This window comes from Gadus chalcogrammus, chromosome 5 (genome assembly GCF_026213295.1).
Source record: "Gadus chalcogrammus isolate NIFS_2021 chromosome 5, NIFS_Gcha_1.0, whole genome shotgun sequence".
NCBI classification, from domain to species: domain Eukaryota; kingdom Metazoa; phylum Chordata; class Actinopteri; order Gadiformes; family Gadidae; genus Gadus; species Gadus chalcogrammus.
Window position 1 is genome coordinate 19,375,582 of NC_079416.1, and position 12,698 is coordinate 19,388,279.

At 51.2% G+C, this 12,698-nt stretch overlaps 1 protein-coding gene across 9 annotated transcripts in view; it reads right to left on the reverse strand.

Moving 5' to 3' along the window:
- Positions 1-12,698, reverse strand: part of map4k5 (mitogen-activated protein kinase kinase kinase kinase 5) — a 46,612-nt gene that overhangs the window by 11,086 nt on the left and 22,828 nt on the right. For 4 of the 9 annotated variants that reach the window (XM_056590801.1, XM_056590803.1, XM_056590802.1 and 1 more), the window contains 16 exons: positions 12,211-12,327; positions 11,533-11,611; positions 10,290-10,361; positions 9,273-9,331; positions 8,881-8,948; positions 8,025-8,063; positions 6,510-6,554; positions 6,355-6,397; positions 5,638-5,851; positions 5,046-5,128; positions 4,582-4,623; positions 4,053-4,137; positions 3,456-3,535; positions 2,961-3,021; positions 1,300-1,414; positions 401-459 (listed from right to left, as the gene is read on the reverse strand). In XM_056590801.1, the coding sequence (XP_056446776.1) occupies positions 401-459; positions 1,300-1,414; positions 2,961-3,021; positions 3,456-3,535; positions 4,053-4,137; positions 4,582-4,623; positions 5,046-5,128; positions 5,638-5,851; positions 6,355-6,397; positions 6,510-6,554; positions 8,025-8,063; positions 8,881-8,948; positions 9,273-9,331; positions 10,290-10,361; positions 11,533-11,611; positions 12,211-12,327 (1,261 nt within the window). The remainder of the gene's footprint in view (positions 1-400; positions 460-1,299; positions 1,415-2,960; positions 3,022-3,455; positions 3,536-4,052; positions 4,138-4,581; positions 4,624-5,045; positions 5,129-5,637; positions 5,852-6,354; positions 6,398-6,509; positions 6,555-8,024; positions 8,064-8,880; positions 8,949-9,272; positions 9,332-10,289; positions 10,362-11,532; positions 11,612-12,210; positions 12,328-12,698) is intronic. The other 5 variants (XM_056590808.1, XM_056590805.1, XM_056590807.1 and 2 more) reach the window with 3 other exon arrangements.

The window sequence follows — 12,698 nt, forward strand, 5'->3', positions numbered from 1 at the left end:
AGTTGGTTTAGCTTAGCTGGGACTTAGGCTCACTAAGAGAGCAGACCACGTGTTGTTGACCCAGACTCAGAGTAGACCACTGAGCACTGACACAACGCTGTCTAACAATGGGGTCTGGGGGGGCCGGAGAGACACACAGGGAGACGGAGAGAGAGACAGACACAGGGAGAAAGAGAGACAGACAAGACCCAGAGACAGACAGACAGAGAAGAAGGAGAGACAGAGAGAAAAGGAGAGACCGAGACACACAGAGAGAGACCGACAAAGAGAGAGACAGACAGAGAGGGAGAGAGACAGAGAGCGAGACGGACAGAGAGGGAGACAGAGAGAGAGAGAGATAGAGACGGACAGAGAGGGAGACAGACAGAGAGATAGAGACAGACAGAGAGAGAGCGCTCACCGATGCAGCACTTGTGACAACCCTTTGTGTCCGGGATCTTGGTCGTCAAGGCGAATCTCCTGTGGAGGGAAAACAGTTGACCTGTGACTACGGCCCAATGGGGAGGGAGGAAGTGGGTCAGTGTGCGTGTGTGTGTGTGTGCGTATCCGTGCGTGTGTCTGTGTGCGTGTGTGTCTTTGTGCTTGTGTGTCTTTGTGCGTGTGTGTCCGTGTCAGTTTGTGTGTGTGTGTGTGTCCGTGTGTGTGTCCGTGTGTGTGTGTTTTTTGTGTCTGTGTGTGTGTGTGTGTGTCTGTTTGTCCGTGTGTGTGGTGTTGACAGGTAGGACTGTGTGGACGGCCCTTCTGGATCTAATTTCCCAACTTAACAGGCAGAGCATGTAGCGCTGAACAATAAACGGTTTTCTCCCGACGGTCTGCTGAAGTCGGTCCAGCGGCGGTGAATACACTCGGTGGGTTCCCCCTGTAACGCAGCCTCCCCTCAGAACATCCCTTTGTCACAACGCGGCAGCCCGTTATATAACCACTCTCTCTGTATTACATGGTCATCAAGAGACGGTGTCAGCCCGGTATATTAACGGTTTACTGGACTGTCGTTGAGGGGATGCTGAGATCCGTAGCGCTTTACGTTGGATTGTTTTAGAGACGTTAGGGGTTAGGGGCCTTCTGCTAAGGAAGTCCTCTCGGTAGTCTGCAGACATCAGGTCTGAACCCAGAATCTTACCATCCCACTGCACTACCACCAGCATCCTCCACCATCAGCTACCCCCGCCAGCCCATGAATAAACCCCCCAGGTCTAAGGCATGGTTATGGTTGTGACCAGGGCGTCCTGGCTCTGGGGGGTCTGGACCAGGGGGTCTGGCTCTGGGGGTCGGGACCAGGGACCCCAGGTTGTGTCTCACCTGGGCAGGATGCGGTCGGGGAAGCGGTGGGTCTGAAACTGCGCGGCCAGGCCGGGCTTCTTGAGCTGCTCGAACAGGCCGATGAGGTTGTGGGAGTACAGCTGGAAGGTTTTCCCTGGAGGAGGGAGAGGGGGGAGCGCGTCAGGCTGGCATCCAGGTCAGAGTCCAGGGAGGGACGCTCAGGTGTCCCCCTTTGAAGCAGGTACCTTGGTCTGATTCACATTATCACTGGTCTGTTTGAAAGGCTAAAGAGTGGCTCGGGAACTAAATGTTTATCATATAAAATCAAAAACATGCATAGTAAAATAACCTACAATGACGCCCACACCATTTTTATACTTGTACTATACTTTACCATGTCTAACCTAAAACTAACTGACCGTTTCCACATATAACCTAAAGCTAACTATCATGTCAGACTTAAAGCTTACTCTATCCTTTAATGTGACACTGCGATTCATATCGTGAACAACTAAAAGCTTAACAGGAGTCCTAAGCCGTGTTGCAGACCATCTGATTGCAGGCATAGAAAGATCCACTGCACTACCCAGTGTTCACCAACAGATGGTGCTGTTGTTGAGGGTGGATTTCTCAATGTCTGGCCGTTGTTAAACACCTGTGTTCCCCAGAATCCAGGACACACCTCGAGCTATGCTGTACCATTATGAGGGATGTTCTATTTAGGAGTCAAACGCCCCTAACCACTACACTAACCTGTCCCTAGATAACTAGATAACTAGCAGCGGGCCGAGTTAGATGTGACCAGAGACTACCAGAAACGGGGGGGTTGGCAGCGATGGACGTTGAAGCGTGTGGGTTACCTTCTGATGAAGCCAGTTAGTAGAGGGGCAGCAGAGCAGCACCAGAGGAGGACAGAGTCCAGGGGGAGAGGAGGAACAAGAGGAGAGGGTGAGGGAACTGGAGGGACTCAGTTCTGATAAGGTAACAGCGAAGAGTATAAAGGTAAAAAGATATAAATCCTGCACCCCCCCCCCCCCCGAGGCAACCCCCGTACTCTGAAGGGTCACCACCAGCCCCCCCCCAGGGGTGTTCAGGCCAGGACAAAGCGTAATACTGTTTCATCCGTTCTTTGGTTGTCCATCAACAGCAAAGACTACCAAGATTCAACATGTTACCAACGGGAAGGGGGTCACTGCCACTGCTGTCCCAAATACACACTACACCAAATACTGCATTCTTTATACAGATATGTAAATATGTATAACGTAGATATGTATATATCTTTTACATTCTGCAGATATATATATTTTCTGGATAGATACATCTTCTGCAGATAAATATTTACTGTGTAGAGATACATCTTCTGTATTCAGCAGATACATCTTTTGTATGGAGCTACATCGTCTGCCTTCTGCAGATATATATTTTCTGTATAGAGATACATTTTCGGTATAGAGATAGATCTTGTGTCTTCAGTAGAGAGATAGTTTCTGTATAGAGCTATAGTTTCTGTACTCCATCTATATTTTGTAAAAAAAAAAAACATCATTATCTCCCCGATGACATGATGGCCAGACAGAGAAGGGATAGAGTCTCATCACAGCTGCTGATGAGAGACAGGCCCAGCAGGGTGGAGAAGCTATGGAGGATGAGGAGGAGGTGGTGGAGCAGCGGCTGGAGCGGCAGGGGGAGTCACTTACCAGACAGAGACATCAGGTTGTTGTTGATGATGTAGAGCCATGTGCACTTCCTGGGAAACAGCTGGGGTGAACAATCGCAAAGGTCAACAACACACAGTACACTCGAACACGTTGTGGTTGGTTTGAAATGCCTTTATATAAATGGTCCAGGTATCCCAATGAGAGATGCGAGCATGAACTGAAAATACCTCCAGAAGGGTTAGGTTAGCATAACTCTCTTGAAATTGACACAAAGCGAGGCCAGAGACTAGAACAGAGAGGGATGAATCAATCTCAAAGGTCTGCCAATGGTTGAGTCCAGAGGGCTTCGATGGGTAATACTCATCTTTGTATTCAAACACACCTTTTACGAATCTGTCATCAAAGGTAGAATCCTCACAGGAGACGAGAGCACAATGTGGTTTTGTTGGGTCAAACTTTACAGCGTCATACTGTGGATTTCAATCATTCTAACAAGGATCCAAACTAGCTGCCAATAAGCTTCTGTGGTCCTACCTGTTCCATGGTGGCTTCATGTAGCTCGTTCAGGTTCAGAGTGTAGATGCCAATCTCAGTCCCAAAGATCAGGTACTGGTCTGGAAGACAACATAACGCTCGTATAAAAATCCATGGTAATTTCACTCGAACATTGAATCACTGTGAATCATTGAATCATTGTGTAAATGTCTGTGTGTGCATGTCTGTGTGTGTCTGAATGTGTTTGACTGTGTTCGTCTTTGAATGTGTGTGTGATTGTCCGCTTGGTGTGTGGTTATGGAGATGTGTATGCTTGCGAGACACTTCGCATAAAAGTGACAAATCATGTCATGTCATCATGTCAACCGCTAAACTAAAGTTCAGGGACAGATCCTTTTGCTAGTTGGATATTTGACCAGGGTTTTTTAGGAGGTAATGTACATGAACGTCAGTTAATAGAATAAAAATGTACTAGGACAGCTCCTTTAACCACCTATGCAGGTATTGTCCTTCCATTAGGGTGGGATGCAAAAGAATGTGAGTGAGTGAGTGAGTGAAGCAGTATTTAGTCGCTGCGATGCTCGGGTGGTCAAGTGTGCAGAAAGACCAGGACGTCGAGTGAATGAGTGAGGGTACCTTTCGTGTCGGGGTGAATCCATGACGTGGCGCAGTTGATCTTCAGCGGGCAACCGTCAAACACCTTGGAGAAGCACGCCCCCATCTGCAACCCAACCCCAAGACCAACCAGAGTCAGGGATCTGCCAGAGCGCATCGCGGTCGGTCCCATGCTGCGCTCACATCCAGGGCCGCGGGCCAGCCCGGACGTGAGCGCGTTGTGGGTTCGACCACAGAGAGCCCGGCCAAAACCGTCGTGGCCCGTGGAACGCAGACCTCGGTTCAGAGGGAGTTGAACCCCCCTCCTTCAGGGAGGGTCTCAGGCCGTTTACTTTACAGTCATTTGAACCAAAGCCCCTCACAGCAAAGTGTCATTCAGGAGCAAGTAGAGGTCAATAGCGTCTTTCTGAAGGATGCCTCAAAAAAGGTACAGCTGCGCACCTGGGTGCGTTTTCGTCCGGGAGTCGAAAGCACACTGACCGGGATGTACAACAAGCTTCACTGTTGCGTCGAGGTGGGAAATAAATGGAAGGAGGCAAGGAGAACTCACCAGGACTTTAGGCGTGGGTGGCAGGCCGTTGATGGCTGGTTTCTGAGGGGACACAGAAGAAACCACAGTGAGGAGAGAGGGAGACGACGTAAACATCGCCGCACCACAAGCCTTCCCGGGGACATGACCGTGCCAGGAGTGGCCTCTCAGAAGGACTCCGACCACAAACTATGTGGAGACAGAGGGGCCGTTTCACACACTGTTTTCCCCACTTAAAGAGGACGCTCCCGCTGTCGCGGTACCGTGAAGTCGTGTATCTAGGGCTGAAACCGTCGCCGCCCGCACCCGGAATAGCAAGCAAAAACAACTCGACGACCAGAGGTTCAGGAAGGAGGGCCGGATACCGCAGACCGCTGCAGACCACGAGATTACGCTGACATCGAGCCTGACAGTCAGGGGGAGACGAGGATAGCGCCTGTCGGGACCGGAGGCCGTTCGCCTGGGAGGAGGGGTCGGGAACGTACCGGGAATTCTTTCTTTTCCTTCCGGCCGGGTCGGTTGGCCGTGGTTTTGGAGCCGTCTCCGTTCCCGCTGTCGTCAGAGTCCTCTGCGGGGAAGACGGAGGGGAGATGAGTGACAGGTGATACGGCCCGCCAGAAAGTCCCCAGCAAGGGTCCTCAACATTGTCTGATTCCAGGGCCACTTCCAACATCTGCATTACTGGATGTCGGAAAAACTAAGAGTTTACTCAAATGAATGTAAAAATATATATATTTATATAAGGATTGCAGGCGACAGATTCACCACCTGCAGGACTCTCTGGGAGCACCTAACAATGACACATCAAACCCAGAGACAGACAAAGCTCAACCTTACCTTTAAACTCATGTTTACTGAGAGCTTGGAAAGACAAACCGCACACATGAAGATTTAGACACACATTCGTAACTCCTGAAGACCAACAAACGTAAAGACAACGTGAAACGGCACAGCGGGCAGTCCCGAACTTCCGAAGTAATCAGAAAAAAAGAAAAAGAAAAAAAAGTCCAACAAAACATAGGCTTCACGTCTGGCTCGCGTCTGATTGGCCGGGCTGCGTGATTGACAGGGACTCACCGGGGTCCGACGTCTGGGACAGCAGGCCGGGACTGCTGACGCTCACCGACAGGAAGTCGGGGGCGGTGTTCTGGGCCTTGCCGCCCTCCCCCGGGATGCTCTGGCGGCGTGCCGCCTGGGCCGGCCCGCCGTTGTCGGCGTTGGGGAAACGGCGCACGGTGACGCAGCGCTCGTCCGTCAGACCCAGGTCGTCAGAGCCGCTGTGCAGCCTCGGCTGAGAGGAAGACGGGCGTGGAAGCAGTTATAGGACGCCGCCAACGTTAAGCTGGCCGATATTGGCTACCGACATGCTAAGCTAGTTGACGTTAGCTATCGTCTCGGTAAATTAGGTAACTTTAGCCAATATTTCATTAAGCTAGGCAATGTTAGCTACTGTCTTCATGCGTCTAGCTAAGGTAAACTACCGTCCTTATGCCGCTAGCTAAGGTAAACTACCGTCTTTATGACGCTAGCTAAGGTAAACTACAGACTTTATGACACTAGCTAAGGTAAACTACCGTCTTTTTGCCGCTAGCTAAGGTAACTACTGACTTAACGCCGCTAGCTAACGTAAATTACCATCTTTATGCCGTTAGCTAAGGTAAACTATCGTCTCGGTAAGCCAACTACTGTTCGCACCAATGTCCTAAAATAAGCTAACGTTAACTTGCAACCATGAACGGCAATGCAGATTTAACACGTTTCCATGTCTGGATTTTGTCTTTATTTGGCTCTTACCTTCGGCGGTAGAGGGGGCGGTACTCCGGGTTTAAGGGTGGACCTGAGGAGTGAGATAAGCATGAATTCAGATTACTCACAACCGTAGCTATGAACAGCAACCACATCGGTAGCATTAAAGGAACTCTGAGGAAAATGAGCGAAAAAACACCTACAGCTCCACGTCATCGAAGGCGTTTTCCAGGTGGGCGATGTGTCCGCTGAGGAAAGTAGAGGGGAGACGGCGGGGGGGGAGTTAGGACCAGAGAACCATGGAGGGCGAGGACATGCCAGACAGAGACCAATGAAGGTGACTGGATGTTCACGAGGAACAGATTCCCCAGAAAGGAGGAGGAGAGGGTTGATGTTGGAGAGAAGGAGATCTGGACGGCCATTGGTTTTAGATGTGTTTGATATACTAACACAGATGTACAACATCAATCTAGCATCGCCGTATACTACTCACTACACATATAGAAGGTTGTTGATGTAAAAGGCCACCATATTGTCACTTTGTTTTCAACCTACGGTTGCTCTGTACACAAACTGCTGGAGTTGGTAACTACACAAACATCTTTGAAAAATAACGATTCTTTCTTCATGTAGAAGATATCTCTGGATTGCTCCTTCTACTTCTTTGTGACTAGTTATAATAAGCATTTGCAATATCCTGAAACATGGTCTCACTACACAAAAATAGGACATTTTTAAGGAACTCTCAAAACAAATTTTGAAAGTGCAAGTGCTTCACTGATTTAATCCAACATCGAATCATCATCTGTCAATTACCAAAATTAATGCGATCGATTATGATCCACGTTGATAACCAATTTGTATCCCAACAGATGTGATTCAAACATGCTCATTAGGACAGCGCATGCTTTCTTTGTGGGAGCGCTAAAACAAACCTAGCATTGGCAACCATAGAGGGTTACAGCTTCGATGTGTTGATACGCTACGCAAGCAGTGCGCTGATCCGTCATGCAACAAACCCCGTACACCAAGCTAGCTCGAGCACGACAGCCCTTACGGTTCAACTGAACATTAGCGTTGGCTATGTTCAGTGTGATCGATGGTAGCGTAGCACTACTGCTAAAGATGCAGTGAGGCTAGCACGTGAACATGGAGGGATGGTGCTATGGATCCATGGGACGGCTAAAGGAGAACAGGCACAAGTGAAAGACGAGGCCGTACCTCAGCTTTACAGCAATGAAAGTAAGGAGAAGTCAACTCTGCAAAATTGTATGCAGAAACAGTTGATTTCGCTGTACGTTTTCAGCGCACACCTATGGGGCACGTGTGGGGCACACGCAGAGCCTTAGCGTTCCCCTTTAATACAGACCAACCGCAGCCCAGTACAGATCCATAGCACCATACTCTAAATCAGACGATTCTTCCCCCATCTCCTACCAATAAGTCTGTGTTGGAAATGAAAAGCTAAGCGTAGCTGCTAGCGTCTACGGCTACATGACAGCACAGATGGTCAGATGAATGATTGCCAGGGAGGGGGTGACATGGGCACAGCAGCCGGTGAGGGGGGAGGGGGGGGGGGGGGGTTCACTGCAAGCAAGAGACCTCCACCATAACCTCCACCAGCACCATCACCACTGCCAACGCCACACAAACACACGGCCAGAAGATGGATATGGAGGGGGGAGAAGCGGGGGGCTGGACAGTTAGTCAGGAGTTACCGTTGGAACAACTCGTCCTCAACACTTTGGAGTAGGCTCCTTGAGACGCAGAGAGATACAGAGAGGGAGACAGAGAGAGAGAGAGACAGAGAGAGAGAGAGAGAGAGAGAGCGAGAGAGGGAGCGAGAGAGAGACAGAGACAGAGAGAGAGAGAGAGAGAGAGTGCGAGAGAGAGACAGAGAGAGCGAGAGAGAGACAGCGAGAGCGAGACAGCGAGAGAGAGAAAGAGAGAGACAGAGAGGAAGATATGGAGACAGAGAGAGACAGAGAGGAGATAGTTACAGGGGGAGAGAGGGAGAGAAGGTGCAACGGACAGAAAGTGAGAGGGAGCAAAATAGATAGCAGTGGGAGAGAGCCACAGAGAGGAGGGAGGGAGAGAGGGAGAGAGAGAGAGCGAAAGAGAGTGGGGCGGTCGAGGACAGAGAATTGGGGGGAAAAAAAGCAAACAAAAAGAAGTGCAGAGTCAAAGCATGCGGACACAGGTGAGGACGAGTGCATACATTAGAGACACATGTCAACACGTACAAACCAGGGGACAGGGGGACAGGTTAACGCGTCAGGGACTTAAACTGAAACAGATAAGATAATACAAGGTCTGGGATCGTCTCCACCAATAAAAGCTTGCCAACCCCCTCATTCATCCAGACCACAGATCCCCAGACAAAGTATAGCTGACGTTTAGTGGTCCGCTCGGACAGGAAATGTACAGTATTCCAGGCACGAGAAACAGCGCGCACCCCCCCCCCCCCCCCTCAATACATCCTGCAGGACAGCCAGGTAACGACAACAATAAAGAAGAGACAGTGGGGGGGGGGGGGGGGGAAGTGGATCCATGGCAACCGTTTCCATGCGTTACCTGGCCGTTATTCCTCCTTCGGCGAAGGGACTCCAGGGGGAAGGGAAGTCGTTCTCTTTACTCACATCCTGTGGAAACACACACACACACACACACACACACACACACACACACACACACACACACACACACACACACACACACACACACACACACACACACACACACACACACACACACAATCAGTTCACTGTTTGCATTGACAACGAGCCAACACACATGATAAAGTCATCCTGAAACGATTACATGCTTCGATTCGGGAACAGTGAATTTTAGAAAGACAATAACAGAAGTGGATGAAAAAAAGCAGATATCTATAATTCACATTTATTTCATTTCCTTCAAATGTGAGAACATAATATGTGAAACACGTTGAACAGATTGATAATCACCATTTCAGAGCGGGCTTCGGTCTCCTTGAGAAGCGGGGGCTCGAACTGGACCTTGTCGACTGCAGGGAGACAAGAGTCAGGGTTCTGTTAGCACGGCGTCCCCCCTGACCCGCCCCAGGCGGCACCAGAGGGCAGCCGGGCCCACCGCGCCACCCAGCACAGCTCCCGGCACAGCTAGCTTCTGGATTAGCTACGTAGCGGTGGCACACACGCTGGGTTACACGCCCTGCCGCTACTCTGAGTACGAGGAGGGACGGCGGGCCAGAAACCAAGCGCCATGTTTATCCATTATTGATTGAATGAAGGATTAATGTTTATAAAGGGGGAAACGTGCTCGGGACGGAGAGGAGATAACAAACGATATACACACACACACAAACGAAAACTCCCGGCGGATGATAACCAAGAAGGGTTTTCCTCGTGCAGAAGAGTTTGGAGCCGGAGAGGGACTTAACACGGGAGTGGAAACCGAAGGCAGGTGTTCGGTTCTGGAGGTGAAGGGCCTGTCACCGGCCGGTGTGAGCACAGCCGAACCGGAGCAAAGCTTGAGGGGACGCCGGAAAGCCAGGCCCCTTCATGAGCGGCTCAACCCTCAGCCAAAGAGGTAGTCCGTTTAAGCCTCTATCGTCACGGATGTTTCGTCAATGTGGCCGCGTTGGGTGAGTCATGCTCAGCGGAGCGTCACATACTCCCACGTCTTCACGACTTCCACGTTCGGATGCGGGGGGGGTGGGTTGATTGGGGTTCATTCTCAACTGAAACTCAAAGCTCCGCCTCTCCCGAGGCTCCTGACGCACAGCGTCGACGACGCTCGTCTAAGGTCCAAGGTCACACCAAGGTTAAGATGAGGTGTCAGGGATTGGTTAGTCTCCGATCGCTGGTAGGGAGATGAACGGACTACACGGACGCAGAGCGTCAACACAAACAGGACCACACACACATACACACACACACACACACACACACACACACACACACACACACACACACACGTGCACACAGCTGCACTACACTGACCTGGGTCAGCCCTGAATTCATCGCGGAAGCTAGGACGTGCACACGGCCTGCCCTGGTCTGCTCCGTTGTGGGCTTGTTGTGAGGAAAGTCAGGCATCAGAGTGAGGTGATAAAAAAAACACTCATGTACTCACGGCAAACACACACAACGTGCGCTACAGGACAACACCACAGACACGCAAGCACGGCAGAACCACGCGAGCACACAGGTACACCCCCTGTGGGTGGTGGAGGGGCTACCGGAGCCACTGTGGTTTTATCCGTTTGTTTATCAAGGAATGTGATCCTAAAATAGGTCCCGCTACACACAACACATGGTGCAACACAACACGCCACAGCAGCAGAGGAAGACACGAAACAAACACACAACCTATGGGGAAAGGGTACATCCGATGGCATCATCTTATTGTGCATTGAGCCATCAAGAAATGCGTACACAATCTGTATTTTCCCGGAACCTTCAGCAAGTAGCCGCTTGCCAAATACTTGAGGTTTCTGCTGAAAGAATCTCAGACAGCGGCAGCAACACGTAGGGCTGCTCAGAGGTCCGTTGGGACGTGTGGTGATGTAACACACACACACACACACACACATAGAACCAAGACACTCTCTCTCGTTCCCCCCTCTACCGCCTCCCTCTCACTCTCCAGAGCATGCTACTGCACACACACACACACAGAACCAAGACACTCTCTCTCGTTCCCCCCTCTACCGCCTCCCTCACCAGAGCATGCTACTGCGCACACACACACACACACACACACACACACACACACACACACACACACACACACACACACACACACACACACACACACACACACACACACACACACACACACACACACACACACACACACACACACACCAAGAAACTCACTCCCTCTCTTCCCCTCTCCAACACACCCTCCCTCCCCTCCATCACATCCCTCCCCAGAGCATGCTACTGCGCACCCCCCCACCCGACACCCATCCACTCCCCTCTCCCACCCACCCTCTCCCCCCCACCCACTTCCCTCTCCCACCTCCCTCCCCGGAGCCTGCTACCGCTCGCACGCGCTGTGGAAGCTGGACGACTGCCAGCTCTGAGACGATTCGCCCGTCGGGCTGGGTCCCGGACCCATGCGGGCGGCGGCAGCGCCGGGGGAACGGGCCCGTCTGAGGGTATGGCGGGGGGGAGATGGGGAGGGAGAGAGGGAGGGGCGGCGCAGAAGGGACACTGGGGAGGACGGCTGTTCACTTACAGACGATCTCGGAGCGTGTGCGTTCGGCCCTGGACTGCTTGTTGGTGGAGCGGATGGTGTGTCTCACTGCAGAGAGGGGCTGGGGGGGGGGGGGGGCGGGGAGAGAGGGAGAGATTAAACAAGGAAATTCAATAAGTAAACCTTTAAAAATACACCCGCCACCAGTAAACACTTGAGCTAAAATTTTTCCCTTTGAACTGGATCATAGCTTAGGTAGAACGACCTTGGGTTCTCCGGGCCATTGTTCCTCTTTAACACAAGGGATTAAGTCAGTGACGATATAACACGTTTCTTCCCAGAGCTGCGTGTGTGAGAGTCGCTGCTGGCGGGACTACAGAGCACTGCTCTTCATCCACCATGCTGAAGACGAAGAGTTTGCTGTGCTGATACGATGCTTCGCAGTCCAGACTCTCAGCCGGCCTGCTGAGACCGGCCTACTTAGACCTAGTTATAGATATAATGTCTGTGGGAGGCCTTCTACATGTGTAGATATAAAAAGGTGTGTCTACACGTCTGTCTGTCTGTATATCTCAGAGTCTGTGTGTATAGCAGGGACATTACAAGGAGTGTTTCAGGCCAGCATGGGAACAAATTGGGACCACATGTTCTGGGGAGAAAAACACGTCTGAACAGGTTCTGGTGGGTGTGACCTGGGAGGGGGGGGGGGGGGGGCGTTACCTCCAGGTCGTCGTCGTCCACCTCGCTGAAGGGCTGGTGGTTGTCAGGGTTGTTCATCTTGTCCAGCAGCTCCACCGCCACACGCCGGCTCAGCCCCGACTGGCCCACAAACATATGCTGCACACACGCACACACACACACACACACACACACACACACACAGCTAAACACCACTGGATGACAGTGCTCATCACCTTGCCAATATCTTCTTTGGACCCGAGTCCATCTCGTCTAAACCTTTTTCCTGGCACAAACTGGCTGGGTAAAACCAACACAGGGCCCAAGCCAAGGCCAGCGAATAACCTCACTGGATAGGTGCAGTGATCAGAGAAACCAGTGTTGCTTTATGTTTCTCGTATATCAGTCATTCCATTGGATTTACAGTGCTTTTGGTCTACAAGTACTATTTAGTCATTCAGCCGATACTGTTCTTGAATTGCAGCGCCATGTCATTAAGGAGCAGATGAGGGTGAAAGGGGGGGGGGGGG